General features: G+C 39.5%; 1 protein-coding gene across 1 annotated transcript; it reads left to right on the top strand.

The window, feature by feature from the left end:
- Positions 1-574: 574 nt before the first annotated feature.
- On the top strand, positions 575-26759 carry ube2h (ubiquitin-conjugating enzyme E2H (UBC8 homolog, yeast)). Its single transcript, XM_031313315.2, has 7 exons — positions 575-857; positions 16747-16823; positions 17916-17990; positions 18103-18142; positions 20594-20646; positions 21976-22104; positions 22304-26759. Exons 1-7 carry the CDS (start codon positions 805-807, stop codon positions 22426-22428), a joined length of 552 nt encoding a protein of 183 aa, XP_031169175.1. The 5' UTR covers positions 575-804; the 3' UTR covers positions 22429-26759.
- Positions 26760-27714: the final 955 nt, after the last annotated feature.

Below are 27714 nucleotides of genomic sequence, written 5' to 3'. Positions count from 1 at the left end.
GTGCTATTAAAACCAGTCTCTTTATTGGGTTTCATGTATATCCTGTAATGATTTATATTTCAACCTCAATTTGGCCATTTAACAGAAAAAAACAGAAATGAGCTGATTTAAGTTTTGTTTCCCTAAAAAGATTCAAAGATCTATGTGCAGCAACCTTTCCCCCACTGTTTGTTTCGTTGGAAAAAGGTTTTCTTCCAAGGATTGTTAGCTGTGGCCAGACATTTTGAGTTATGTATCTTGCTATTCAGCACCTGGGTGTGTCCCTTAACATCTTGTGAAGAAGTGGAAGACAGGCAAAACCAAGGCAGAACCAGTGCCACAGCAATGACTTATTTATTTGTAAAACCCTGAAGAATGTCTTTATAGTTAGATTTCTTCTATGTCTTGATATTTTTCTATCGTTTCTAAATCCCCAAATAGAAAATAACAATGTAATTGGTATCAAAATGTACTTTAGCATGCAATTTAAGATATAAAACCAAAACCAAAGGTGTTCTAAATAAACTACAAAGATGAGCCATTTATGTTGACGTTTGGTCGCAGATATATGACGTAGCCGCGGAGGGATCCTATCTTGTCAGAACCATAGTCAGAACGCTGAGAGCCAGTGAACAGCAGAAGTCTAACGTTAGCTCAGCCTCGGCTACTCATTAGGACAGAGACATAGAACTGAGAAGACGTTTGCTGTGAACATTTCTGAAAGCAAATGTTAACTTTCGGATAGTACCGTTGGCTGGACTGTCTAGCGTTTCGGGGGCTAGCTTTCAGTTTACTTACTGGTGTTCTGCGGTGGAAATAGGAAAAATGTCGTCTCCAAGTCCGGGTAAAAGGCGAATGGATACCGACGTGGTGAAACTGTATCCTTTCTGAACATAAACAACAGTCGCTCATTCGCTGTCTAGTCAGCTATTTCCTGATGTAGTTATGTGGAAATGTGACATTAGCAGACCCTATTTTGTTGGTGTTTGTTTGTCTTGGTAACCCAAAGCAGAAAGAGCTTTCATTGTGAATGACTGGTGTTTTTGTGTAAACAACATTTTGCTAGCAAAGCCAAGTGTTAGCTATTTATGTCATGCGAACCTTCAGTTGCTTATCGGGACAGCTGTGTTAGATAATCACATAATTCCCATGTCCTTTTTAGCATTTTTCCAACTCTGTATATTTGTAACGTTAGCTGTCTAGCTTGCTGTCTATATTTGAAAATTACTGCAACAGCCGAACAGACTAACTAACGTCCTTCTCATTTTCCAGGAAGGTCTGTCATCTTGTTGCACCACCAATAGACCTGACAGCGATAGACTCTATTAACACCTTATGGCAATTTGGTTTCTTTGTCCAGCCTGTTGTTGTCAGGGGAGTCAAACTGCCCCTACACGTTGACACAGGAGCTTGTTTACATAACGTAAGGCTAAAAAATGCTGCTGTCTTTTGTTCTACTCGTAAAAACGTTGGCGTTATTACAGAATGTATAGCATTCTGGAGCTTATTAGCTTTACTTTGTAAGGGTTTTCTAATTGTGTTATTGCATCTGCCACTTGAAATGTTACCTTGTAACGCTGCTGGCTGGCTAGCTTGCTGGTTAATTTCAACATCAAAATGGCCACCTGATCTGTGTGCCTCACTGTACCTCAGTGTTTGCAGGCAAATATATAGAAGGTTAACTTGTATAATTTTGTAGTGGTTGTAATTTGTTTTTTTTTATAAATATTGGAGTGAACGTGACAGCTGTTAGTTAAGTGGTACAGCAGGTGTCATGAGGCTTCAGTCGTTTTCACTGAGGAATGCTTTAACTTTTATCTATTTGTGTTCTGTTTTTCAAGTCGATGTCACCATGTTTACTTTTGTCCTGCTGATTTATTTGTTCAACTTCACTTAGGGCTGACAGAGGGAGCTCTACATTGAACCTTAACAATTCATTTGCAGTCCATACAATGTTCTAGAAAACAGTATGAACAAGTAGTATTGTTTTTGTCCCAGCACAGTGGTAACCAGCTTTATGATTGGGTAGCCTGTTACTAACCGGAAACCATAAGAGGGAGGGACTTAGAACAGCTGATGGGATGGCTGTACAGCTTAGTCAAATATGGGGCTAGAACGGGGCTGGTCAAAACAAACCAAAAACAAGGGGAAGTTGTCTTAACAGGGTCAACATAATGGTTAAAAAGGAAAAGTTTGAAAGTCTTGGTAGTTTGATCCTGAAATTGAGGAATAACTGTATTCTGAGTTATGTTTGCAAATATAGACCTAACATATCTGACTCACACAATACTGTGCATTTCATAATACATCCTGTCTAATACCATCACATTAGAGTTGGAATATATGTGTATAATATGTGAACCCATTAACAAGGAAGGTGAAGCTAGTTCATTTTAAGCTACATTTCTCTTGTTGTTTTGGCATGTGGCCTAAGGCATTGTATTACATCTGCTAGGTAGCAACAGTGCTTGTTTGAGCAAGTTTATGCTCCCCCCCCACTTGACTCCACTAACGTGTAGGCAATGGCAGCAATGACAGAGTGGTGAAGCAGACAGAGAGCAGCACACAGACATGCAGCCTTGCAGTAGTAGTACACCCCCTCTCCTTCCTGAGCTACTTGACTGACAGGCAAGAGCAGGTTTGCTGTATGCCACCTGCTCAATTCCATACAATGACTGTGTTTGTTTTATGATACCATGAGGGAGCAGTGGACAGCAAGTGTTGAAGAAGACAGGCATGTGTGTTTAAGTGTAGGTTTGCAGAGTTGGGATTTACAGACTTACATAGCACATAGGTTCACTGCTGACTAGTCTGTCTTGTTGGGTTAAAGTAGGGAGGTTCCAGGTTACTGTTATGGGAAACAGGTCATTCCTTCTGTTTGTGTCCCCTGAGCAAAACTAGCAGTAACAACCTCCTCTCTGTGCTCTCTATCCCTGCGTCTCCCCCTGGTGTAACCAAAACCCGAAACTCACGCTGCCTTTTAGACAGGAGTGGCTTCTTTCTTATGGGCTGACACTGAGAACACATTAATTTGCTGTGGCCACCGGAGAGCTGAGAATCTAGAGCGTTGGCCATAAGGGAATTCATGAAAATGAATGTCAGAATCACCTCAGTATGTCATATCACTGGGTTAAAGCTTTGTCCTGAGCCAGCCCCATGGATGGCAGCCTGTTTTCTGCACCAAATGTACAGCCTTTGTGATAGCATGCCAGTACCCTAAACTAGTCCTGAGTGGCAAGAGACAACTTGTTTATTGTCGAGTTCTTGCCAAACTGTAGTCCTAGACCTTACATTAGACTTATTCTCCAATGACCTGCATACCTTTTGGCCACTGGCTATTCAGTCTTTCTCTTGGACAGGTTGCTTTAATTTTGGAACACAGTGTTCTTGATCAGGAGTCTAAGTGTTGTGTCATTTCAAAGAGCTTTACATTCAGTTAGTTCTTCTGTGGGGTTGACTGCACATACTGTGTTGGTAGTTGTGCTATTATTTGCATGTTTTCATCATTCTACTCGCTTTACAAATGCTTTTAAGCAGTAAGCTGCTGGAATTTGAGCACAGGTAGGTTACAAAGGACTAAGCCTATTTTGAATGTTAACACAGGCTCTTGCAATGTCTGGCCTGTGGATTTGAATGCAGAGAATGGGAAAGAAAAGGAAATGTGTAAAATTATCTGTACAGCAGTTTATATTTAGTCAATAATGACCTGAAGAAGACATGTTTGTACAAATGTGTACTTTTATTATTTTTCATCTAATGTAATGACATTTCATATACACATATATATATATATGTATGTATGTATGTATGTATGTATGTATGTATGTATGTATGTATGTATGTATGTATGTATGTATGTATGTATGTATGTATGTATGTATGTATGTATATATATATATATATATATATATATATATATATATATATATATATATATATATATATATATATATATATATATATATGTATGTATGTATGTATGTATGTATGTGTATATATATATATATGTATGTGTATATATATATATATATGTGTATATATATATGTGTGTATATATATATATATGTATGTATGTGTATATGAAATGTCATTACATTAGAGATGGGATGTTAAGACATTTTTATGAAAACATGAAACTTTGAATTGCTGCCAGAAGGTCTGAAAGTGATTGGATAGCAGTTCTGTGAAGCATGGCCACTGGTGAATTATATTCGAGACTGTGGGGAAGTGTTGGGAGGGGTGTTGCATGCTTGCATTGCATCAGCTCCAGTATCCTGGCATAAATACCAGCGTATATGGGTCTTAATCATTTCCCCCCAAATTAGGTGTATGATACAGGTATGTTTTGTGTCATGTTTTTGCTTCATGTTTCTTCAACTTTTCTGAAGAAACTATTGAGATAATACCTTCAGTAATCCTGGTTTATCCAACTGTCCACAATCAGGGGGTAGGCTTCTAGGGGCAGTGTCCACCTCCTCCTTTTTTATTTTAATGTCTTCCCCCTACTCCCTTCCCCACCACATCTCTCCATCCTCCCTGTGTGGAAACCAATCCTGAGCTTTATCTGCACTCCGCTTAGTGTTTCTGGCCTCATTGTGCCCTTGTAACATGACATCCGGACAGCATCAGCAGTGGAGTCTTTTGTGTTTCCCCGTTTACAGAAGCCCCTGCGACCTCCATCTCCCGCTGCTGTGTCAGACCATGTCACACAGTCACAGGCAGCTATTCTGCACCCAGTGCTATTATTGTGGGACTGAACCAACTAGACGCAGTTGACTGTAGTGAAGGAGCCAGCAGTTTTGCAGCCTGTTCTTGACTGAGAGATTGATTGAATGAATAGGTGCACGATGGACTCATGATGAGAATGGGGAAAGCTCTGGTCTGACGATGAAGTTGCATAAACAAAATGTTTTGTTATGGTGTACCATTATGCTGACAGCAAAAATGACATAGTGTGGCCGGTTAGCTCAGTTGGTAGAGCAGGCACACACAGAGATTTATTCCTCGATGCAGAAGGTCCAGGGCTCGAATCCGACCTGTGACGTAGGCATTGGTCATTCGGTTAACCCTAAAGGCCGGTTATCACTTTGTAGACCATGTTTATTGTGGCTACAGGTAGGGCTGTTACCATCACAAAATTTTAGTTGACAATTAATTGTCATACAAATAATTGCGATTAACGATTTAATTGTCATTTTCTGTTCATTTTATGCCACACAGCGCTGCTGTTGTGTTTGGCTTTGCAACTAGACCTAAATCCATGTTGTTAATTTCAATGACTGCTCATCGAAATGATGCGATCGTTGGCAAAGGAGTGTCAATTGATTTTCAAATAGTTTGCTGAAACAATGTTTCACCTCTTAATCTGCTGCACAGATATATTTCAAAGATATTGTTCTAAAACTTTTGTGTAGGCCAAACTTGTATAACCAAAAAGTGGTTCAAGACTACAGCATTTATTCAGAGACAAAATGGAACCAACACTGTACATTTACTACCACATGACAACTTTACTGTTAATTTAGTCTCTGCTCCGATCCCCAACATCTGTCTTCTCTGAGCACATCCACCCTCACTCTTTCTCGCTCGACCACACATTTGCTTCGGAAAGAAACAAATACGGTCTCATATGTGCTGAAACGGAAGAACCTGCCCAACAGCAATAAGAGCTAGACGACCAAGCTCTCTTTTCCATGATTTTATCCTGACATTGGAGCCTTGTGCTCAGGTAGGACACTTTATTTACCTCAACCAAGTGGATGGAAATGCACCTAATTCACTTTACATTAGTTTTTTTGTAACATTGGCCCTTGATTGTGGAATCTAACGAGTTTACAAAATGATTGCATCTGTAAGAAGCTTAAACACTGACTAAGACAATGTAGGGAATGGCCCACCTGCTGTACTGAACCAATGATTGTACGGAATTAGGAGGACTAAACTGAAATATTTATGGTGTCTTCGAGTCCTGGGAAAGCTGATAATATAATACTAGATTCAAATGTTTTTGTATTGTACACAGTGAAATATAGTAAATGTCTCCAGATGTAAGTGTCGGGGCTCTTGGCATGTTTTGTGTTTGTGTTAGTCTAAAAGCTTAAAAAATACTTGCTTAAAAATAATGCTTCTCTATATCTACATCTCCTTTTTGTGATTGCTGCGTTTACATATGCCTTTGTCTGCGCCCTTGCATGCATTCTTTTGTTTTTTATTTATTTTTTATTTTCAACACAACACCATGCAGGTATTTTTATACATATGCTACATCATCCAGCCCTAACCAAGCTCCTGCTCTTTTTCCTTTTTATTCCTTCATGAGTAAACATAAGGTAACCTAGTATATTGTGGATGAGGCCCCTTCTAGTCAGGGGGCCCCCACCTTGATTGACAATCCTGTTTTGGGGGTCCATGAGCAAGGCTTCTCTGACAGTAGATTTGAGGCCCTCACTGTTAATCCCACAGTGCAAACAGTGAAGCTTTCTGCATGCATGGCTGAGTTCCCTTAGAAAAACAGATGGACTGAAGTTCCTCTCTTTGTTTCACTTGATTTTTTTTTTTCTGGCACTAGGGAGTTCAGCCTGCGTCTGCCGCTCACATGCACTATTGCTTTAATGTGGAAAATCGAAGGAGTGATGATAGGCTAGCTACATGTTTGGTCATACGTTGGAATATGGGCCAGTGACACTGATTCCAGTTGTCTAAAAGATGTTGACTTTAAAATAGCCATTTGTTTTGGCTAAAATGTATGCCTATATGTATGAAGCAAAAGAACCTTATCAAAAAAGTGCAACCTACACTACCCACACCCTACACTTGACTTTATATTGTAATCTGCCTCTGTGCCTCTCGTCTGTATCAAGTTGATACAACTTAGCTGTATCTGTCTCATTACACTAAAATTTGGGTTTGGTAGCAGTTTCCTCAGCGTGTCAGTGTTGAAATTCAGGGTTTTTTCGTCTTTAAAACAGACAGAAAATCTTGTCTTGTCTGTTAGTAGATTTGCTCATTAAATGGTTGCCTCTGATTTAGGCCATTGTTTCTTCTGTCCTGGCTCAGTTTTGTGATCATTAATGATAATTTAATTTGTGTGTACATGCACGCAGCTCAGACTCGTGCATGCACACAGAGACTCTGTGCTATTGCTGTAAATAGACTGTTGATTTAGTGAAGGGCTGAGAGGAGGAACAGCTGAGGGATTGACATTTTAATTGCAGTGGGTGGGCTCTCATCTCTCACCAGAGAAGACAAAGAATTTAGCCTGTGCAGCACTGTGCCACTCCAGCTCTCACACAAGGAGGTAGCCATCAGCTAACATAGTATAGTCAGGCCTGTATTTAATGGAAACCAAATATGCATTGCAAAATAATTATAATATTTTGGGTTAAGTTTTGAGCATTGAGCTAGGTATATTTGTTTCTGCAGGTCTTTTTCTAATTGTTTGATTGCACATGCAAATTGTGGATTGCAAAGACAGCTTTTGCATTTATGTACATTTTCAAAACTGTTACTATAATGTTGGTTGAAAATGTTAATTGCAATGTGTTTTAGCCTCAGCTGTGTTTACACATCTCTCGGTGAGCTGAGAAAACATAGTCTTGTTAACACTTATGAATGAGGCTGGGTAAAATTTACACAGGTCCAACATTTTAGGCTGCCTGTATACAAGTTTTATGTGTGCTTTTTTGTTTACTGTAAAGTAACTAATATAATTACAGTTGTATACGTAATCCTTAGGCTTCATCATGTTAAATGTGTTCAAATTCTAGATGTTTACCTTTTTAATTTTCAAAGCAGAAATGAAACTGAAGTATAGTTAATTTACTTCCCATCCACCATTTAGTGAGTGCAGCACTTAACAGCTACCAGACATTTTCATGTTGGTTTCAGTGAGTCAGGCCTTTGGGGCCATGTGTCCATTGATATGTAAAACACCCTGCAAGGTTTTTATCCGCACAGACCGCACACGCTGGTACCAAGTGCTTCATCAGAATTTAAACCCTTACCCAAGCTGGGTGCGAGCTAACTTACTCTATTCCATATTACTGACATAGTTAGTAGCTCCATTAACAGCTGCATGGCTTTACAAAAGCCTAAGCCTTTTTACTCATACCGTACCTGTTTGTTTTGGGGTAATTGTCACTAAACTGAGCTCCAATGCATAACAAGTGCGGCAGTGTGGCGCAGTTCTCATTATTAGCCTAAGCCTTGTGACTGTGACCATAAGAGGTTCTGAACTTGACCATCTGACCAATTTTTTTTTATTTAACTGCTGTCTAGTATATTTCCTTAGATGATTTCAATAAGGAGAGACTTCATTTAAGAGAGAAATAAGTTTAATGAACATGGTGCATAATAGGTTGATGGGTTAGAGTCTTTGGCGATTAGACTCTATCGCAATGTACGTTTTTAAGGGGTATAGAGGCCGTGGATGTATAGGAATATCCCCCCGATGGAGTCTAGACACTGGTGGAGGTGATGAAGGGATAAAGGAAGCCTGAAGATCTGGATGTATGTGATGTGAAGCAGGGCTTCTGATGGAGGAACCCTTGGTGCTGGGAATGATGAGAACCAGAGGTGAATGCGGTGGAGGAGAGTTGCATCGATTTTAGCCTGAAATGACAACTGGCAGCAGCAGAGAGCAGAATAGATTTAAAGTTTGAATGCAACAACGCGATAGCTCATGGAGATTGTGGCAAATCTGGTTGGTTTAACTGAAAGAGTAAACGCCCACATTCAGCTGATGACGATGCAGCTGATTAGGTTGGGAGAGAGAGAAATGTGAAGCATAGATGTCTTCCTGAAAGAATTTATGCTGAGCTTCATTTGTGAGGCAGCAGTAGTTGGCAGAGTATAGAAGAGTAAGAATAAACACAAGGATAACAGGACTGTTTTCTTCAGGGTTAAAGTTTGCAACATATGTAACCAATTTCCTGTTAGAGATCAATGAAGCTTATGTTGTGTTTTTAGTGATAAGCAGAGGTTGAAGTAAGTTAATGTGTCTTGGGACATGCTTTTAGAATCTTGACTTAAAGAAAGCTCCATGTCCAAGAATCTCCCAATCCCTTCATAAGTTTGTTTGTGGAGAACTTTGTAGACCTCTGAATATGCGCATAATTCTGCTAAAGTCCTAGTAATACATGATCTTAATACAACTATTCTTTGTGGCTAATTCATTTGTTTTGCTTCCACATAGAATAATCACATCTGTTTACGTAAGTAGTACAGGTTATTAAGTCCTTAGTTCCCCAGATCTACGAAGCTAGGTGGGAGAGCTCTCTTGTCTCTTGTGGGATCTGGGCTGAAAGGGGAAGTGAGAGCAGCTGGCTTGACCACAGGCATGCTAGTATTAGTATACCACTATACCTATATTCATTTATCAGAGCCAGCCAGGGCAGTCATGAACAGCCAAGACCCGCTTGCCTCATACTGGATCTGAGAACAACCCCGCCAAACATTGACAATGGAGGAACTAGACTGAGGAACTGTGGTTATTGCCAGGCTTGTCTAAAACAGTTTGGGACAAGCATTGCATTAGCTTGTACATATGGTACAGTAGAGGACACCTCAATTTCCAAATCAGTCAAGCATACTTGCAAACACACTTAAAACCACTGTTGCACCTCTGTTCTACCATTGACCTGTGACCTGATTTCTGTTAAGCTGGCTTGATGATTACCTAGTTTTTAGCTGTAAATTACGAACTCAAATTAAAACTTCCTCATTTATAAACTGTGAAAATGAGTATCTAGGCTTCTGTTGCTGTAATGTCCCCCCCCCCACTGTACTCCTTTTTAGCATTTTGTCAAATATAGCTAGCTAATTTGATCTTTTTTGTTGTTTTCACTTTGATGTAACCCGAAAGGACTTCTTACTTAAACCAAATCTACAGTGCATCTCATTTTATTATACAACACAAGCAACAGGCAAGTTGCATATTGATTGATTATTAATAGCTTGATAAAACATCTGAAATATCAGATTGGAATAGGCAGATCATTATTGTCATTATGTAATGTAAATGAAAAGGTTGTAGTCTGGATGAATGGGAGCTGTTTTTAAACTTGGCTTCTTGTCTAATTCATTCTCATTTTCGTCTCCTTTAAACTTGCCATGTAAACACAGGATCATTTATCTACTGAGTCAATAAGCTGGGGTGTGAGGGGGTTTCTGATGGTGGAAATGGTTCAGTTAGGCTCCAAATAATGCAATAAAATTGAGTAGAGAGAGTTTTACTTAATGGGTGATGAAAAATAAACAGCTGGGGTAAGACATCAGCCTCCGTATGAGAGAGAGTTTAAGAGATGGAGAGGCTAGAGGAGTGGGTCAGTGACGGCTGCAGTGACGGTGTTTGTTGTTGAACTGATTTAAATCACACTCTCACAGCAACACATTGCCTATCACTCATCTGCCTGCTGTGACAGGATGGTTGCTGTGCTAGCTGCCTCTGTTTTCAGAGCGCTGAGTGTAGTGGAGGTCACACAGTAATCCTTGGCTCGATACAGTGCACTAATACATAAAAAGTTTAATGCACAAACACAGGGCACATTTACACACAGGCTAGGACTTCAAAGAAGCAATGCATATATAAAAGTGTTGGGCAGATACTGCAAATGAGCAAACCCTCTTTGACTCCTATGAGAATATCAGAGAGTGGGCATTGAGCCCATATTTGGAGGAAGAAAAGGGAACAGCTTTGTTGTTGGTGTATTGTTAGTATTGACTTTGTTGTCTGTTTCGTTGTTTTTTAATGTACAGGCTGCTTTCTGTTGTCATTGCAAAATGTAGCTCACTGTCTTAAGTAAATAAGTCATCTTTCTCTCCATCTTTTTTTGGTAAAGAATATAAGCTTCTTCTTTTGGTAGTCTATACTTGAATCTCTTTTGGTAGAGGAAGCCTACCCACTGCTTACACTCTGAGGACAGCTGCTGTATTTCCTGCCTTTCATCTGCAAGGCCTTTGATTGTACATGTGTGGAAGGGAGAGAACACGAAAGAGAGGTAGCTGCCTCAGAGTTCCTTATCTCTAAACAAAGATGTGCTCTTAAACAATTACTCTCAGGTTTGTGTTTGTTCTGCCTTTTGAAACAACTAATTTAACAAATTAGCATAATCCAATCCCTATGTACTTAAACATTGTCTTTCTTATTGGTTTTTTTGCGCATGTGGGTTAGCTTGTTTATTTAAAGTGTCAAAAAGTCAATCACCTGAAAATCTGGGTTGATTCTTAACCGATAACTATCATAACATAAATTAAAAGTCTGTCCAGACACAGGTTTTGCCCTTTTATGTATCCTGATACACACAGGCCAAATCATCATCATTATCAGCCAGGAGTCCACAGCACTGTCTTTCACATCCAGAGATCTGCTCACAAGGCTAGATCAGCATTCACCAGGCTGAACTCTTTTCTCTCATTATCTCTGCATCACTATCTCTCTGCTTCTTTCCATGTTCCTTTTTTGCTTTATTCTTTAACAACTCTTTATCTTCTCATGCCCCCCCCCCCGCGCGCTCTGTTGGCTGACCTTATTCTACCCGCTCTTTTTATGTTCCTATTTCACGCTGGCTTTTTGCGGGTTACAAACTATTAGTGTCTTTCAGACAGACTTCTTAGCTTTGCTTTTCTTCTTATGTTCATTCTTTAAGAGTCTTTTTCTCTGGTTAGTTCCATTAATAACTGGAAATTCTGCATGGTGCCACTTCTGTTACTCAGTAACCTAGCTCTCTCTTAATGCCTTCGGGATTATTTGATTTGCTGCCTTTCCTGTTATTTCAGCCTAGCCTGCCCTGAAGGTCTGTACATTCCCCTTTAAAAGGATTACTTGAAGCTGGAGGCATCAGCAGGTGGTCAGAGTATTGTTGAATTTGATTGTCCATGCCCAAGTCATAAAGATGTACAATATTTGAAGAAATGTTTTCTTCTTTCCATGATGTGAAACGTTTTGGCACTTTTTGATTGCTTTGTTTTTCAAAAATTTAAAATAAACAAAACATAAGAAGTTGTTACTGGATACTGATACTGGATTTATTGAATCACCCTGTTGATGAAAGGGTATAGTGGGCTTCCCTTCCTCTCAAAAAGAAAGATGGGAACTGCTCTGAAACTAGCCGTTGTCTCCCTTTTACTAGATCAACTTCTGTCTCCAAAGAGGAACATTTCAAGCATGGTTGACACCTCATTGTTTGACAGAGTGCTGTTTATGATACCCCATCACGTTTGTTTTCCATACTTAGAAAGAGGTTGGTTAGGATGGGATATTTTGATCCAGGGTCAGACTGGGATAGTGGCCTGAATGGACCAAAAGGAAAACAAGACATGTCTAGACCACAACCGTAGATGCTAATTACTGCATATTTCTATACTTTAACCTTTTAAATGTTTGAAATCAGGAGAACATTGCCCTAAGTGGTTGGATAAACTTTGAAACAGGGTAATTGGTAGCCTGAAAGTAGTTCTTTTAGACCTTTCTTTCTATGCAGCATTTTCAAGTGTTGAGGGTTGTCAAGCCAGTATGTCATTATATGAAGAAAGTGTTGCACTGACATGGCGTTAACACAGGAGACCGTGTTGCTGTTACAGTTCAGGGTTTTCAGGGATGTCTGAGATACGGCAAAGAGGATGTTCCTCTGGATTGTTTGGGCTTTGTGTATCAGATTACAAGTGTGTGTAAAAGAATATTTACTTGGTGCTATCCACAGATTATGATTTATCTATAATAATCCAAGGTGGGGGGGTGAATGAATAGTCATTATGGTGGGAATAGGGAACAAGTAGATGCATAGGGCTCCAGACTGTGACCAGATGCATTTTTTGTTGTTGTTGTTGATGTCTTGCTTTCTTGTCAGCTGTTGGAGTGAAACCAATTTGCCTTACCTTTTTGAAATACAATGTGTCATTTCACCTCTGTTTAAAAATCTAAACAAAAAGACAATGCAGCACATAGTTAATTGGTATATACTGAATGTCCTGTCTATCCAGTTTCTTTGTTTCTCTGTTCGACTGGCTGAGTGGCTGTTTATCAACTACACTCTCGATACATCTTCCACTCCATCAAACTGTTTAGAATTTAACTGGAATTTACAGGCTATACCAGGAACTCCCTTCTGTTTTACCAGACCTGCCAAACTCCTTCATTGCACATGCCTTGTCAGAGTGCTTCTCTCTGATTGGTTGTAGTATTTGCGTATTTGGGTTAATGGAGCCAATCTGGTCTAGTTGAGGAATCTCAACATAATGTCATCTGAAAAGAAGAGGGCTGTTGTTGACAGTGACTACTTATTTACTGTGTGAAAGGAATGAGTGCTTGGAGGTTTCGGTCTTAAACAAAAGGCCAGTGGATTAGTCCTTTGTGTCATGAGGACATGGAAGATGGCCCTATCAAAGTGAGATTGGGATTGGCCTTTCTTATGACACAGATGAGAGGGTGAGAGGGTTGACGTTTGACGTCAATGCCAGAGATAGTTTCTTAAGATAAAGATTGTGAGTATTGTGTGTGCATGTTGCTGCTATGGTTTTGACCAAGCAAATCAACAAAGACCACACTCGTATTAATATCATTAACCTAGGGGGTTTGTAAGGAGAGCGGGGTTGGTTGGTGATTTGTGATGGTGGGGATGGATGGAAGGCGCTCAGTCCAGCCACAGTCACTATTGAAAACTTGACGTGGTTATTTGTGACTTATGACTGAACTTCATCAGCGTGTGTGTGTGTGTGTGTGTGTGTGTGTGCGTGCGTGCGTGCGCGCGCGCACAGCATAGTCATGTGAGAGTAACAGTCGTGTGAGTATAACATTATGCGAGAAGTCAGTCGGTGCAATTTGGGCTACTCCCTTTCCCTACCTCACATGATCTCACTAATTGCTACACGAATATTTACAGATCACTAAGACCCCGACCTTTGCATTTCTGCTTGCTTGTACTTTTGCTGTCTTATAAAGTGAACTCCTGCTAGACACTGTATTCTGCAAACATGTACTTAGAAGTGTCAACTAAATGTCTAAAATGTAAATATAATAATCTAGTTTTGCACAGGTAGACCAGTTCTTCTTTGGCTTCTTAGTCAGTATGGCCAATGTCAATTAGCCTTCAGCATAATCAGTGTTGATTCAACACCATTAATAGCTTATCCCCCACCATGCCTCACTGCTGTCCTCTATAACATAACACACACAGCCCATACCATCCCCCTCCTCAGCATTGCGTCCCTCTCTCCTGTGGTCATACACACATTCACTTACACACCAGTAGTTTCACTACTACAATAGTTAGATGCAAAGTTGTCCTTACATGAAGGGCAGACTTTGGTGAGCATAAACATAATGCATGTAGTCTAATGTGTCTGACTGGAGTCTCCCTATTGCACATGGCTAGTTGTTGTTTTGCTAGCATGCTTTGGATACATATTGTCCTGGTGTTAGTGTTTTTTCATTCTGCCTTGGATTTTGCATCAAAGAGTCTCAGCATGGCTCTTCGACCCAGCACAAGTCAGAACAGAGAGCTTCTTCTTCTGTCTGACAATGACACGTTTCCTCGCAGAAGGACTCAGTCTGTCTCTTAGCAGACTCAACCAGAGCTTAAAATAACCTTCAGTTTGATTTAACCCTTTGGGGGTCAGTGCTACATTACTGCTAATGGGATATTCACTCAATCAGGATTGACGAGCCAGCTGCTACTGTGTGGCATGGAAAACAGAGTTTTATCCCATCTCTTGTACCTTCTGTTTCTAATGTGTTCTTTGAGTCTTTCACTCTCATTTTGTGATCATTCTTTCTATCGTTCTTTTTCTCTTGTTTATTTTATCTCTGAGTCTCTCTCTCTGCTTCAATTTGATTTCCTGTGCCTCTTCCCTCTGCTCACATCATCAACAAATCATTTCTCTGTGATGATTTTGTGTTGGAGTGGAGATAAAAAAGTATCTCTTCGGTCTTTTTCCACTTGGACCCTATTTTGCTATGCCTTTGTGTCAGTATTTGTTGCCTGATGGGAATTTGTTCAGTATCAAGCAAGCCCGCTGCAGTCAGCAAAACAAGCTACAATGTATGTTATTGGGCAATTGCGCACATTCAATTTGTATCCACAAAAGTGCTGTTTTTACCACTGACATGCTCAGATTATTGTTCCAAGTGTCTGACAACATCATGGAAAGGATTCCTACGGAGGTCGACCTTTCTCGTTAAACCCACCAGACTCCATGTAAATAAACAGTAATTTCAGCCTCGTACACTACATTCAAAGTTGACAGAAACAAAATAAAACTATGAAAAGCTGTCTTGGTTCGTCTTTTCACTTTACCAACAATCGCCACTCTGGTTTGGTTGAAATTAACACATACTTTACCGATTTGCATATGGAAATATGCTGGCTCTATACACGCTAAAAGTATTGTTTATTTAAATGGAGTCTTGGTGGATGGTTGGTAGGTTTAGAGTTAGAGATCTCTGAGTTGTTTTAGGATTTTACTCTTTAAAAAAAGGTCTATCTCTGTAGGGATCCTTTCCATAATGTATTCAGACACTTATAACAATATGAGCCTGTCAGTGGCAAAAACAACACTTTTAGTGGACGAAATTAACAATGCACATTTGCCCTGTAGGATTACATTGCAGCTTGGTTCGTGGCTGCCGGTCACAGTGTTTTTGCTTACTGGCCAATTTCAAAGATTTTTGTTCACATCAGTCACCTACACAAAAACATAGGAAAATAGGGTTCAGGTTAAAAAAAATTACAAAATTACCTTTTTTTTTTTAAATGGTTGCAGGCTTATAGTTTACCGCTTGACAAAGGCACTTCTCAGTTTAGTAACTTACACATGCCTTTCAGAGTGCTTCTCTCTGACTGGTTGTAGTATTTGGGTTAATGGAGCCACTCTGTCTAGCTGAGGAAACTCAACATAATTTCATCTGAAAATAACTACATGTATGTCTGTGAGACTGTAGTGTGTAGGTTTCAGATAGTGAGAGATTCTCTCCACTTTCTTCTAGAGCATCACAAGCTTCATAACACAAGTTGAATCAGAAATTGATTACGACAAACTAAGTTGTTTTTATGTAATTTTGTTGTATCTAATGTTGAAACAGGGCAGACATAGCGAGGGGATAAGGGTTTTGTCAGGAGTATATGTGGTAAAATAAACTTGTAGAATCTCAGACAGTCGTTGTAAGGAGATGGACTTCTGTACTGTGTTTCTCAGTGGGGACTTGTGTGTTTATTGCTATTGGAGAGGGACAGGTGGAGGAAAGCCAGCATGGTTCTGAATGGGTGAATATGATCTGCTGGCTGATGTGAGTGTGCATGATTTTTTTTGTTTTTTGAATCACTGGCCTGCATACTTTACATTCAATCTGGGGTTATTAATTCAACGTGCAGAATGACAAATTGGCGTAAGGCTATTGATTGTCATTTAAGTGATGCTCCAGGACTAGGGGTCAGAACATAATCCAAGTGTAATTTTCCTGCATTGATTTGTTTTCATTATCTGTCTAAAGCTATAATTTCTCTCTTTAGTTTTCATAACTCTATATGATATGAAAAAAGTATGTTGCTAAGGAGAAAGGAAAAAGGTCAGACTCATGTTTTTTTCTTCCTTTCAACAAAGCATGTAATGATGTGTTACCTGGAAACAACTGCAGCTGAATTACCATTTAACAGAGGCCAAATTGTTAGTGATCCTGAATGTTATTTGAGCATTTTTCATTATTGTAGTCCCTCAGGTTGTGTTTGTTCATGTGTATGCAGTCATGTGAAGATATTGTCCTTAACAGCTTTACAGCATTGAGAGCAAGCACGAAGTCACCATCCTCAGTGGACTCAATGAATTTGTAGTGAAGTTTTTCGGACCACAAGGAAGTAGGTGTTCTCTTTTCTGATTTAACAATGTTTTTTTGTCCTGACAAATGAAACAACTATCTTAATTTGTTGCTGAATCCTCATTCGGGCTGATTAATGTGCTCCAGAAAGTGGCCATAGGATTTTGGGTGTGTTCTCATCCGGGTTCCATGAAATATGGAACAAATTAAGGAGCATTTATTTGTGTGTCTGCCACTTGGGATCTTGAAAGCTCTCCCATTAATGCCCCTTCTCTGATCAAATGTTTAACCTTTTTAAAACTCTAATTAGAGCATGAAGTGACAATGATTGTTGTTCTGAGGTCAGCCAGCACAGGAATTTGTCATTCTTGTGTGTGGAACATAAAGAGAGGTTTGTCACAGCAGGCGTAAAGAACGTAAAATGTATTGAAACCATGCCTGAGGCCACGAAGTGGATGAGCTAGGCTTGATGGGAATTTTGATGAGGAGAGTGGCCTCATCAGCAGGAAATACTTCTTTTGTGTGCTGTTCGCAACATCTGTCACACTAAAACCACTGCCACTTAAAGACTGACACACGCATCAGCAAAGAGAGGAAGTGGGTGTATGACCCTGTTTATGATGCCTCATAACTATGCCAAATAAAATGGCACTGTTGTCTGCCCACACGTGTGTGTGTGTGTGTGTGTGTATATGCACATACTCACCACCATTCAAACCCATCAAGTGTGTTTTCAGTCACCTATGTGCTGTTCAGTACGACACATAAGGGTCCTGTTACACACAGCTACTCTGGGAGAGCATCACTCGCTCACACTCTTTTCCTCTTTAATGTTAGTGCATTATATGAAGTGATTTGGAAGTAAATAATTCCCCTGGCCTGAAATACATTACTGAAAAAACATGATATAAATGATAAAGGGAAAACATATGTGTAGTTTATTTCTTAAGTGTCCATCTCTCTATTGTGTTTCTGAGAGAGAGGAAAGGAGTGCAGAAAATTGATATAACCCTTCAGTGTCTAAATCCATCGCAGTGCATAATGGATGAAATATGATGTTAAATGGAATCAAAGTCTCTTCTCTGCCCTCAACAGTGTTTGCTCATTCATTTTTGTGTTCCCTCATGTACAGCACCTTACGAGGGAGGCGTATGGAAGGTGCGAGTAGATCTTCCTGACAAATATCCTTTTAAATCACCATCAATAGGTAGGAGCTCTACTATCGCATGAGGGATTATAAGGTCACATTTTTTGGGGGGTTCCACTTTTTTTTTTTTTTTTTTTTAAACACTTTCCTCATCTCTGCCTTGCTTTTTCAGGATTCATGAACAAGATTTTTCATCCCAACATTGACGAAGCGTAAGTTGATTATAGTCATGTATTTGAAGTCAATATTTATTGGATTATTGGTCCTTAACACCCTTTAAGGCCTTGTGTATTTAAGCTCATCGAATAATATTTACTTGTAATTATGTCATGTTGCTGGCCTGTCATATTGTAAACTAAAAACATTGGTTGAATTCATTAATATTTCTTTGTTTTCTATATTGCTTTATACATGTTTTAACATCTAGGCCTTGAAATAGTAAAACAAATATCAGTTTATGTTGTGAACTACACTTTTAACTTTTATATGAGCCACCAGTTTTGGCACAATTGGCTAGCAGCAGCAAATCACCTCATCTCAGCCCAGTAATCCACTGCTTGAGAGAGTAGATCCCTTGACGGACCTGGTCTGTGAAGGTTGGTCTCTGGGAGGACCAGGGGCCCGTTACAGGAAGCAGGTTTAGTAAAAACTCTGAGTTTGTTAACCCTGAGATGAGGGAATTTCAGAAAGGGAGGTAAATCTAATCTGAGAAAGAGGGGTAACTCCAGCCCATTTCAGAAAGAGAGGTAACTTAACCTCAGTCAGTTACTATGGTTACTGAGTCTGTGAACCTAACCTGGTCGGGAGCAGGTTTTCTTCAATAAACCTCGAGTTTCTTACAGTCTCCTCCCTCTGACACAGTGCTCTTTAATTTCCTCATTCATTCGTTCAGTCTGTATCAGGCACATTTTAGCACAGTGTTGTCATCTGCATGCAATAAAAAAAACAGGGTTGGTTTATTAACTCTGTTAGGCAGACTATAAATAGATTTTTTTATCCTAACCTAATATCCTTTTGTCGACGATCCCGTTGATGAAGAAGCTGTATTAATTCACAGGGAGGTAAACATACGTCGAGAGATGATATTGAGGCCCCAACTAGATGTATTTTCATTTCCAGATAACTACCTGAGCGGTATCATTTTTCTTCAGTCCATCAGATATGTACATAACCTTATCCGTCCTCATATCACTAACGTCACCCATCTTGGACATGCTCTTACTTCCGAGCAGATTCTTTGTGTCACATTATTAGTTTGTTTTTTGCAAACGGCAGTTTTCTTTACAACATTGGTGATGCGGAGCATATTAGTAAAGCCACTGTATGCAGAGCTGAAATGTGCCTCGCTCTGAAACATTTTGTGAGTTCCACAGGATTGCAGGTGAATGATGTAAAACCCTTTTGAAATAAATGATTAAAAATTATAAATCTGTTAATGACATGGTGCTGCAACCTTAGAATGGTTTTAGTAGTACTTTTTCACCCACAGGATTGCAACTATAAAATAGATTATAGGTTAAATACCATTCCACCAGTTTTCACCAGTAATATTATATTTGTGATTAAATATGAAATGAATGCACTATATTGGAACTTACGCATTGACTCGAGCATCAATTTTCTCCCACGCCAATTCTTGCTCTTTTGCAGCAGCAGTCGTGTTTCTTTTTCACGAAATAGATGTTCAAAGTCACTGTATGTGCCCATGAGTATTTGCAGTTCCAGAGGGGTAAAGTACAGCGACAGATTTTTTTTTTGTGGTTGTTGCCATGGTGAATCGTAATATCATGGCTCCATTCATGCTACCTTTTTGTAGTGGTGGTGCATGCGCTTAATTCTGAGTGAACCTACTCTGAGGTGATTGAACCAACTCAAATCAGCTGTTCTGTAACAGAAAACTCAGTTTCCCATCTCAGGGTAAATCAACTCAGAGTTCAGGGTTAGACTCCTAAGTTAGTTCAACCTCTTTCCTGAAACAGGCCCCGATGGACAGACTGAACCTGTGCTTCCTCCCCAAAGAGGACAGTCTAGTCTCACGAAGATCAAAATAATGGTGCATTCAGGTGGTTCCAATCAGAAAGTTTCACATTTATAATCAGGATATAACGACTGACAAAGCAAATACCAGTTGTAAACTGCAGCAAGTTAACCCTGTTTACTATACAAGTAGTGACATTTCAATTCAAAACACAACAGACAACAGGTAAATATTGTATAGTAGGGTAAACTAAATATATCAATATGAGAGTATTTGTCAGGCTTCCATTATTCAAACCTAGCTTCGTCATTGGTCTACTTTAAATTAAAATATTTACCTGTGACTGATAACCATTTCTTGCAACTACCTGGTATGTCCAACCTGATCACATGATATTTCACAACTTGACTAGTATCTCCTGAACTCTCCTAAAACAACTGACGCTACACAAGTGAAAAGGGCTGTAAGGAATCACCCTTGTACTCCACTTTTGGTCAAAATAAGGCTGCATTTCTCAGCCACACTTGCAAAAGGACAAGCCTTGTTGACCTGTTGACATACTTAGTATAGAGAAGTGGACTTGAAGGGATCCAGTCCGTGAGCTGGGACACACATTACACGCAGATTCGCTCTTCCTTCCCTTCAACCTTACCCCTCTAACTCTGTTTTCTTCTCTATTTCCCAGGTCAGGGACAGTGTGCTTAGATGTCATCAACCAGACATGGACAGCCCTTTATGGTGAGCGGCCCTACTGCTTATGTGTCCATATTAAGTTTCCCCACTGGAGTCTGTGCGATTATGTGCAAAGAACTTGACACACTGTGATATCAGCACCAAAAAGGTGAATGTGGGCCCCTCGCTAGCCAGTGTGGTCACATTAGGCAGTGGTGCTCAATTGTCCCTAATCTACTTAGTGAGGGGAGAAGTGAACACTAAGGAGGTAATACCCTGACCCAGCAAGGTCAGACAACATTCACCTTCGACAGAATGATTTACGGTCAGTCAGCTTTAAGGGACAGGGACATGCTCACATGATTGTACTTAACCGTTTGTCACCCAGTTGCTCTTCTCACTGTCACTGCGTGTGTCTCTGCTACTCTCCATGTCCCTGTGGCCTTCTCCCTATTTCCCCATTCATTTCTCATTACAGCCCCTTCACAGGACTAAGATAGCTTTCGAGCAATATAAATGACTTTACAGTAATATCCCTAGCAGATGTTTCAGCATTACACCCTATTTGTTTTCACTGTTCTGGATATGAAACCCCTAAATGGTATTTAAGCATCTTGATTCATAATGAACTATTGATTCCATTGTTTTGATATAAAGAGGAAAGGATTTGCTAACTAATGTCAATATCAAGTGAGGTAGCTTAGTTTTTTTCTTCTCTGAAATATAGTTAAACCATCAAGTCAATAATCACATTTGTGTTATGTAATCTTTGTACTAAAATGCTGCAGATTTTGTTGTTTTGAGTTTTTGAAAAAAAGAAAATCAGATTGGACAAACATGGTAAAGAATAGGCCAATCAAACAAGCGGTGTCTGTAAGGATTCTCTACAAAGCAAGAGAGAACAAAATCAACTGATTAAATCCCTACATGATAATACTATACAATAGACCGTAGGAAAGTGTTTGTTTTCCCAACTGAATGGACGCAACAGTGACACTTAGGAGAGGAGAGCGGAATTGCAGGTATTTCCACTAGGCCTCAGCTCTGAGAGAAAGCTGAGGCCTGCTAGCAGAGAGCTAGTAAAAGGGATTAGTGGGGTGCTAGCCGCTGTGAGGCTATCAGGGGGAGGATTTTACTTTTGTTGCTAGCATATACACCTTGCATCGTCACTGACTGATGTGTGTACATTGATTATGAGCTTTCCTGTGGCTAATCAACAGAGGCAGCAGTTTTATATTAGACGTGTAATTGGCATAATATTGGGTGAGCATCAGGTTCCTTTCAAAGAAGCCCGACAGAAACTGCCATTAAATCGCCAGATTATATAATTGTCGGATCACTTATTTCTGTCAGTTGGTAAAGTGGTAATGAAAAATCTGTTGCCTTCCTCCCCAGATCTGACCAACATCTTTGAGTCGTTCCTGCCGCAGCTGCTGGCTTACCCAAACCCCATCGACCCCCTGAATGGAGACGCAGCTGCCATGTACCTTCACCGGCCAGAGGAGTACAAGCAAAAAATCAAAGGTTCAAACTAATCTAAAACTGTTAATGTAATCCCTTTAGATTCTTAAATTATTGCACACCTGGAAAAAAGAATTTCCCCAGTTTTATTACCCAACAAAATATAAGTAATTCAGATCACCTCATTCTCTTGGAGTTTAGGCTATCACTTTTTACTGTCTGACCATGCTCTCTCTCTTTTCCTCTCTGTTTATCCCTCCAGAGTACATCCAGAAATATGCAACAGAGGAGGCTCTGAAGGAGCAGGAAGAGGGGGCAGGCGACTCTTCATCTGAAAGCTCCATGTCGGATTTCTCAGAAGACGAGGCCCAGGACATGGAGTTGTAGTGATAGGAGGGCTCCCCCATCCCGCCTCCTCCTTTAACCCCCACAGAGACTATATTTGATTTCCTAACCATGAGAAAGCAGACTTATAATATTCATATTTAAACAAGTTGATTTTTTTTATTATTATTATTATTATTATTATTATTACTACTAAACAAGGATTTTTATGGATATCTAGCCTTTAGTGTGTTTGACAGACACCCCTCCCATTCTGTAGCTGTTTCTCCCTACACAGATGTCGACATTGCTTTCACACTCTCTCCCTGTCATCTCCGCATTTTTAAGGTGTCATGTAGGCGTAGACAGGAAACCTCCCCAAGAGCATCTTATTTCTTTACTCAAATTTCACTTTTTAAAATATAAAAAGTCTATATGTTTGACCTGAATCTTAATTTCCTTTCTTTTTCCAGAATGCTAATTGATTCTGACAAACATTTTGTTAGTTGCTCTGATACAGAGCTGCTTAGGTCTTGCTTGCCTGGGCGACAGCTCTACAATATTATCCTGTAGTCAAGAGGGTTTTTTGAAGTGAACAATCACACACAAGGTGTCATAGCACACCTTATATAAAAATACTTAGTGTAGTGCCAATAGACGCTCATAAATCAACACTGAATGCTTCCTAAGCATATATTTTTCAACATATTGATTGAGACACGTCAGTAAAAATTATGGCTTTGTTTCTCGTTTAGTTCGGATGATACCTTGGTATGTTACTTAACTTCATGTTACTCTTGGTTAACCTGCTGCAGCTGCCTGTCTACATGTGCCGCTGTGCATGGCTAAATAAATGCTTAACAAGGTCAGGTCTTGGAAAACAAATGCATTAAATATATGTCTCGTTACAGGGTGAGGGACAGTGTGGTAAGAAAGATGTGTTGGGTGCTTTTGGTGTTGATTTGTGGAACGTACACTAGCTGCATAAACTGTATGGAAGACTCATGCACAAAGGAAATGAAGAAGGGAGTGGCCTTTGTGGAGATTCTGGTCAGTGTCACTTGGTATGATGGGACCTGGAAATAGCCCGGAGCTACCCTTTAACCATCTATCCATATGAATTTCATTCATGCAGTTCACACTAGTTTTCTGTCAGGAGGTGCATCAAACACATGAGCACCAAACATTCTCATTGTGCACGATGCCACTGGCATTCAATCACCTGTCCTGCTTTAAAAACACATTGCTGTTAGTACTATTGGTCAATAACAACTTTTCAGGTAGAGAAATAATGTAATTATCACCTATTCTTGTGAATTTAGAAAACCAGCACCAAAGCAGTTTTTATTTTAGTGAAAAGCAACAGAAATGGTCACATGGTTATAGAGTGGATCTGAGTAAAAAATGAAGTGATTTATTGAAGATTCTGGTTTGTGTAGTATCAGCCCTCCTCACAGTCCACTGTTACACAGAGTTTGCTCCAATGCATGCCCTTCATATTAGTCTGACCTATGGTATGTACCCCGACTGCATCAACTGGACCCCCACACTTTGATTGCCTACCAGAACACCTATTTGGATCACTAGTTTGAAGAAGATTACAAAATAAGAGCTCAATGTATAACATTTAGGCATGTAGCAAATTTCATTGAGGATAATTAATTTCATATGTATAGATTAGACTTATCTAAAAAAAAATAATAAATAAAAAAAAATTGTACTCATTGTTGAGTCAATGTGGCGGGATAACATGTAAATCCATGATATGTGGAACGAATACAGTGATAAGACACTGTCATGAAAACTCTGTCTTTAACCCAGAACACTGGCCGAGTGTTGCTTGTCGAGGCAAACGTGGCAGTCAAACTACCTAGAAAACCCTGAAAAGTATTCACTTCATAGATTGCAGTTAAGAATCACTGGTTGCTTTGTGGGAGATTCAAGGCTGAATCGTACTCCGAAGGTTACCTTATCACCTCTGATCTCAACTCCCTCTTCTGTGCCTCATCACAAAAGGAAGGGTGAAGAAGTGTTAAAGAAGTCCCCAAAACCATTATTCCAAAAAGCCATGAAGGTTAAAAGCAACTAGAAAAAAACATTGTTTTTAGTCATCCTACTTTTATTCTCCTCTTTCTGCAATGTGACCCTGCGGAATTTGTGATTTGACATCTAATTTTTCACTCTGTTGCAGAAAAGGGGGATTGCCCATGGCTGTGTGAGTGACGTTGGGTTTATTTGAGCTAATGTAGGATCGTTAGACTTTTCTGGCTCAGGTTTAAAATACAGTTTGGTTGTATCTTGCATAGTAATTAACATTTTCACCCAGGACTTGTTGAAAGGATGGGATTCATGCTAATATTTGTTGAACTGTGTTTTTGACAGGGTAGTTAGTTTTGCTCGGTGTTGACTTCAACTAAACAACATATGCTATATGGCTGTATTACAGATATAGTTAGCTAGTTTGATATACTTACCTGATAAAGCATTCATTGTTCATTTGATTTTTAGTTAGTGTCTGTCGTGTGGTTAAATGTAAGATACTCCATAGACATGCCTGCTTGTCCTCTTCTTGCAGAGTTGTACAGATGAGTGTGAGTTATTTCAAACTAGGGTGATGTTTGACCTGTAGTGAGCCTGGTAGATCTAACTGTACAGAATTCAAAAGTGTGGTTCAGCCCTTTTCGAGACATTGGATTTTCTCCAAAAACACAATTCTATGCTCATAATAATAATAATAATTTCTCTCACCCAGCCCGGGGAGGTTTTGAATGTTAGCTCGGGGTTAGCTTCCAGGAGGATGCAGCCATTTTAACTGCTGTAGAGCTAACTTTTGTTATAATTCAACATGTTCAAGGCAGTATAAAGCTATGTGAATGTTTTCGTGTTTGTGGTCCACATCCACTCAAACAGAACAAACCTACAAACTGTATGCAGATTCCCACTCTCATAATTGGCTTGTGTTTTCTCCCTAAGCAGCCTATAAATGTTTATTTATCCATTAGAGATACCTTCTTTTTTTGTTTTTAATCTTGGCCGCCAAGCACCACTGTTCTAAGTTATGGTTCAGCTAAATTATCACCCTGATAAGAACTTGATCTTGAGTTTTTTTTTTTTCTCTTAAGTAATTCAGATTGAAATTCTTGTTTTACTTTACATTTGTCCAGTATTGTATGTGAGTGCTGAAGATACAGTATATCCAAGTTGAGAATTGTAATAAAATAGCACATAATGATGCAATTGTGCAACAGGGAACTAATGATATTCTTTGTCTTTTCAAAAATATTACTTTTGTGTTTGGGTAAAATCATAGGTTTGGTTTTTGGCATCTGCTGGGCAATAAACTGATGATATACTCAGCTGTGGCCTGGTTTTGCTCTGGTAAACATGACAACCATCTGATCTTCACTTTTTTTTAACTCCACATTTACTCATTCAAGGTCAAAAGAAATAACTACTGCCTTTGTGTTTCAGGTTGTCTTTAACTCGAGTCAAGAACTAAAGAAAATTTCCTCAAATCAGTGAATGATTATGCTTCCCATTGAAACTTGAATTCTAAATTATTTTTGGAAAAAAAAGAACATGTTTATTGTGCTTTTATTTAATTTCCCTTTTGGCTTTCACCCCTCCTCGTCTGCTCTAAGACCACAGGTGTACAGATAACAATGTCTTAACTACCCACAGTTTTAACCACAGCAACTCCAGACAACCACAATAACATGATTGACGGGGCTTCAAATTTCTAACTGCAATCTGCAGAGAAGGTCCAGTCCAAAGCCATAGCCCCACATCCGTACTCGCACTCCCCCACCCCCTGCCAGATACAATAAGGATGAAGGTCCTCCGCTAAGCAAATGGACTGCTCTATCTTTAATCCATAGACAAGACATCCAGGGCCTGTTCTCAGTTTTATCAGCACATCTGCAGAGAGCCAGCATCCTGATCCTGTAATATCACCTCCCTCTGTGTGTTGACTGTGTCTCGTTATGCACTTGCATGCTTCTGGTGTGGAGTCGAGGCTCGCTTGGTGCACACCTCCCATTCTGTTTTGGGCTTGTGTTTGTGGCCTACTGCTGCCATCAGGGGATTTAGCAGGCCCACACAGCATGGAAAATGGCAGTTTTTTTTGTTATAGAAACTATGTATTTGTTACCTAGTGTGTGATACTTGAGGGTTAAAAAGTCAAAAGGTTTATTTTTTTTGTTTTGAAAAGTCCATCCATGGTCTTATTTTTATCACCCTCTTTGCCCTCTTGTTTTTTCTTTGCATTGTGAAGTGGGCATGCTTGTCAAAAAGACAAATGCTCTCTATTAATATGCTTATAACCTCATAAATAGTTGTGTATAAAATAAACTGTTATAACTTCTTTTTTAATAAAACATTCAATGTGTATGAAAGGTCTTTGTCTGAGGCTGATGATTCTAATAGGTTTCACCCAGTGTGCTGTAACCTCCTGATATAGGATCTGTCATATCCTCAGGACTTGACTGCAGAAAACTTGAACAATATATATTGCATATGTCTAAACACATCAATGTACATTTTCATCAACATTGTGATGACCCTGAGTTTGTATTCCTGCATCAAGGTTGCTTTCAAAGAGATCTCCTATTAACATTTCAATGCTCTAAATTTGAATGGCAGCATCTGTGAACTTTTTTCTCTCCCTTTTTGTTTCATACAATTTGGAACCTGTGGGTCCTCAGCATCTGATAAGTGTACGTCTAAATCTCCCTTAACTTTCTCTCAGTGAGCTGAATTCCAGCTGTGTTAGATATCCTGATGTCCTCTGAACATGTTTAAGGTGAACAAAATGATTGCACTGATTATTATGTTCACTTACAGACTCAATCCCTGCAATAAATGTGAAAACTAATTATTACATTTAAATAGTTTTTTTTTTTTTTTTGCCATTTTAGCAGTATTTCACTATAGTTTGCTTTACAACTGTCCCATAATGTACATAATGTTTAGCATTTTTTATATATGGGGCAAATTACACAGGCCACCAACACAATACTTATATTCAATTAGTTTCCACAGTTTGAATCTATATTATGTAATGCATGTAACGTATTTAATTAATAGTTTGTGTTCCACAGAAAACTGGCCTGTAATAGCAGCACTTCCACAAGGTGTCAGTGTGGCACTACACTCGTCTGTGTCACGACTCCACTGTCTCCACTGTATGGGCCACTGTCTGGCATGATTCTCTGTGAAACGTGAGAAAGAGGTTAGTGCCCCAGTATTTCCAGTCTAAAATGGGGGTGATGAATGACTATAGCCATCCAAACACACAGAACTGGCTTCTGAGTTTTCCTTCAAAGCCTAAATTAAAATGGTGTTTTGAGT

The sequence above is a fragment of the Sander lucioperca genome, chromosome 20, assembly GCF_008315115.2.
Source record: "Sander lucioperca isolate FBNREF2018 chromosome 20, SLUC_FBN_1.2, whole genome shotgun sequence".
NCBI lineage: Eukaryota > Metazoa > Chordata > Actinopteri > Perciformes > Percidae > Sander > Sander lucioperca.
The sequence above is the reverse complement of the archived record's forward strand: the minus strand, read 5'-3'. Positions and strand labels throughout refer to the sequence as shown.

Excerpts from the sequence above, each read along its gene's own strand:
- ube2h (XM_031313315.2), top strand. The coding sequence starts at position 805 with ATGTCGTCTCCAAGTCCGGGTAAAAGGCGAATGGATACCGACGTGGTG. Across the intron at positions 16,824-17,915 it reads GTTTTTCGGACCACAAGGAA|CACCTTACGAGGGAGGCGTA; the intron begins GTAGGTGTTCTC and ends CCTCATGTACAG. Across the intron at positions 18,143-20,593 it reads CATCCCAACATTGACGAAGC|GTCAGGGACAGTGTGCTTAG; the intron begins GTAAGTTGATTA and ends TCTATTTCCCAG.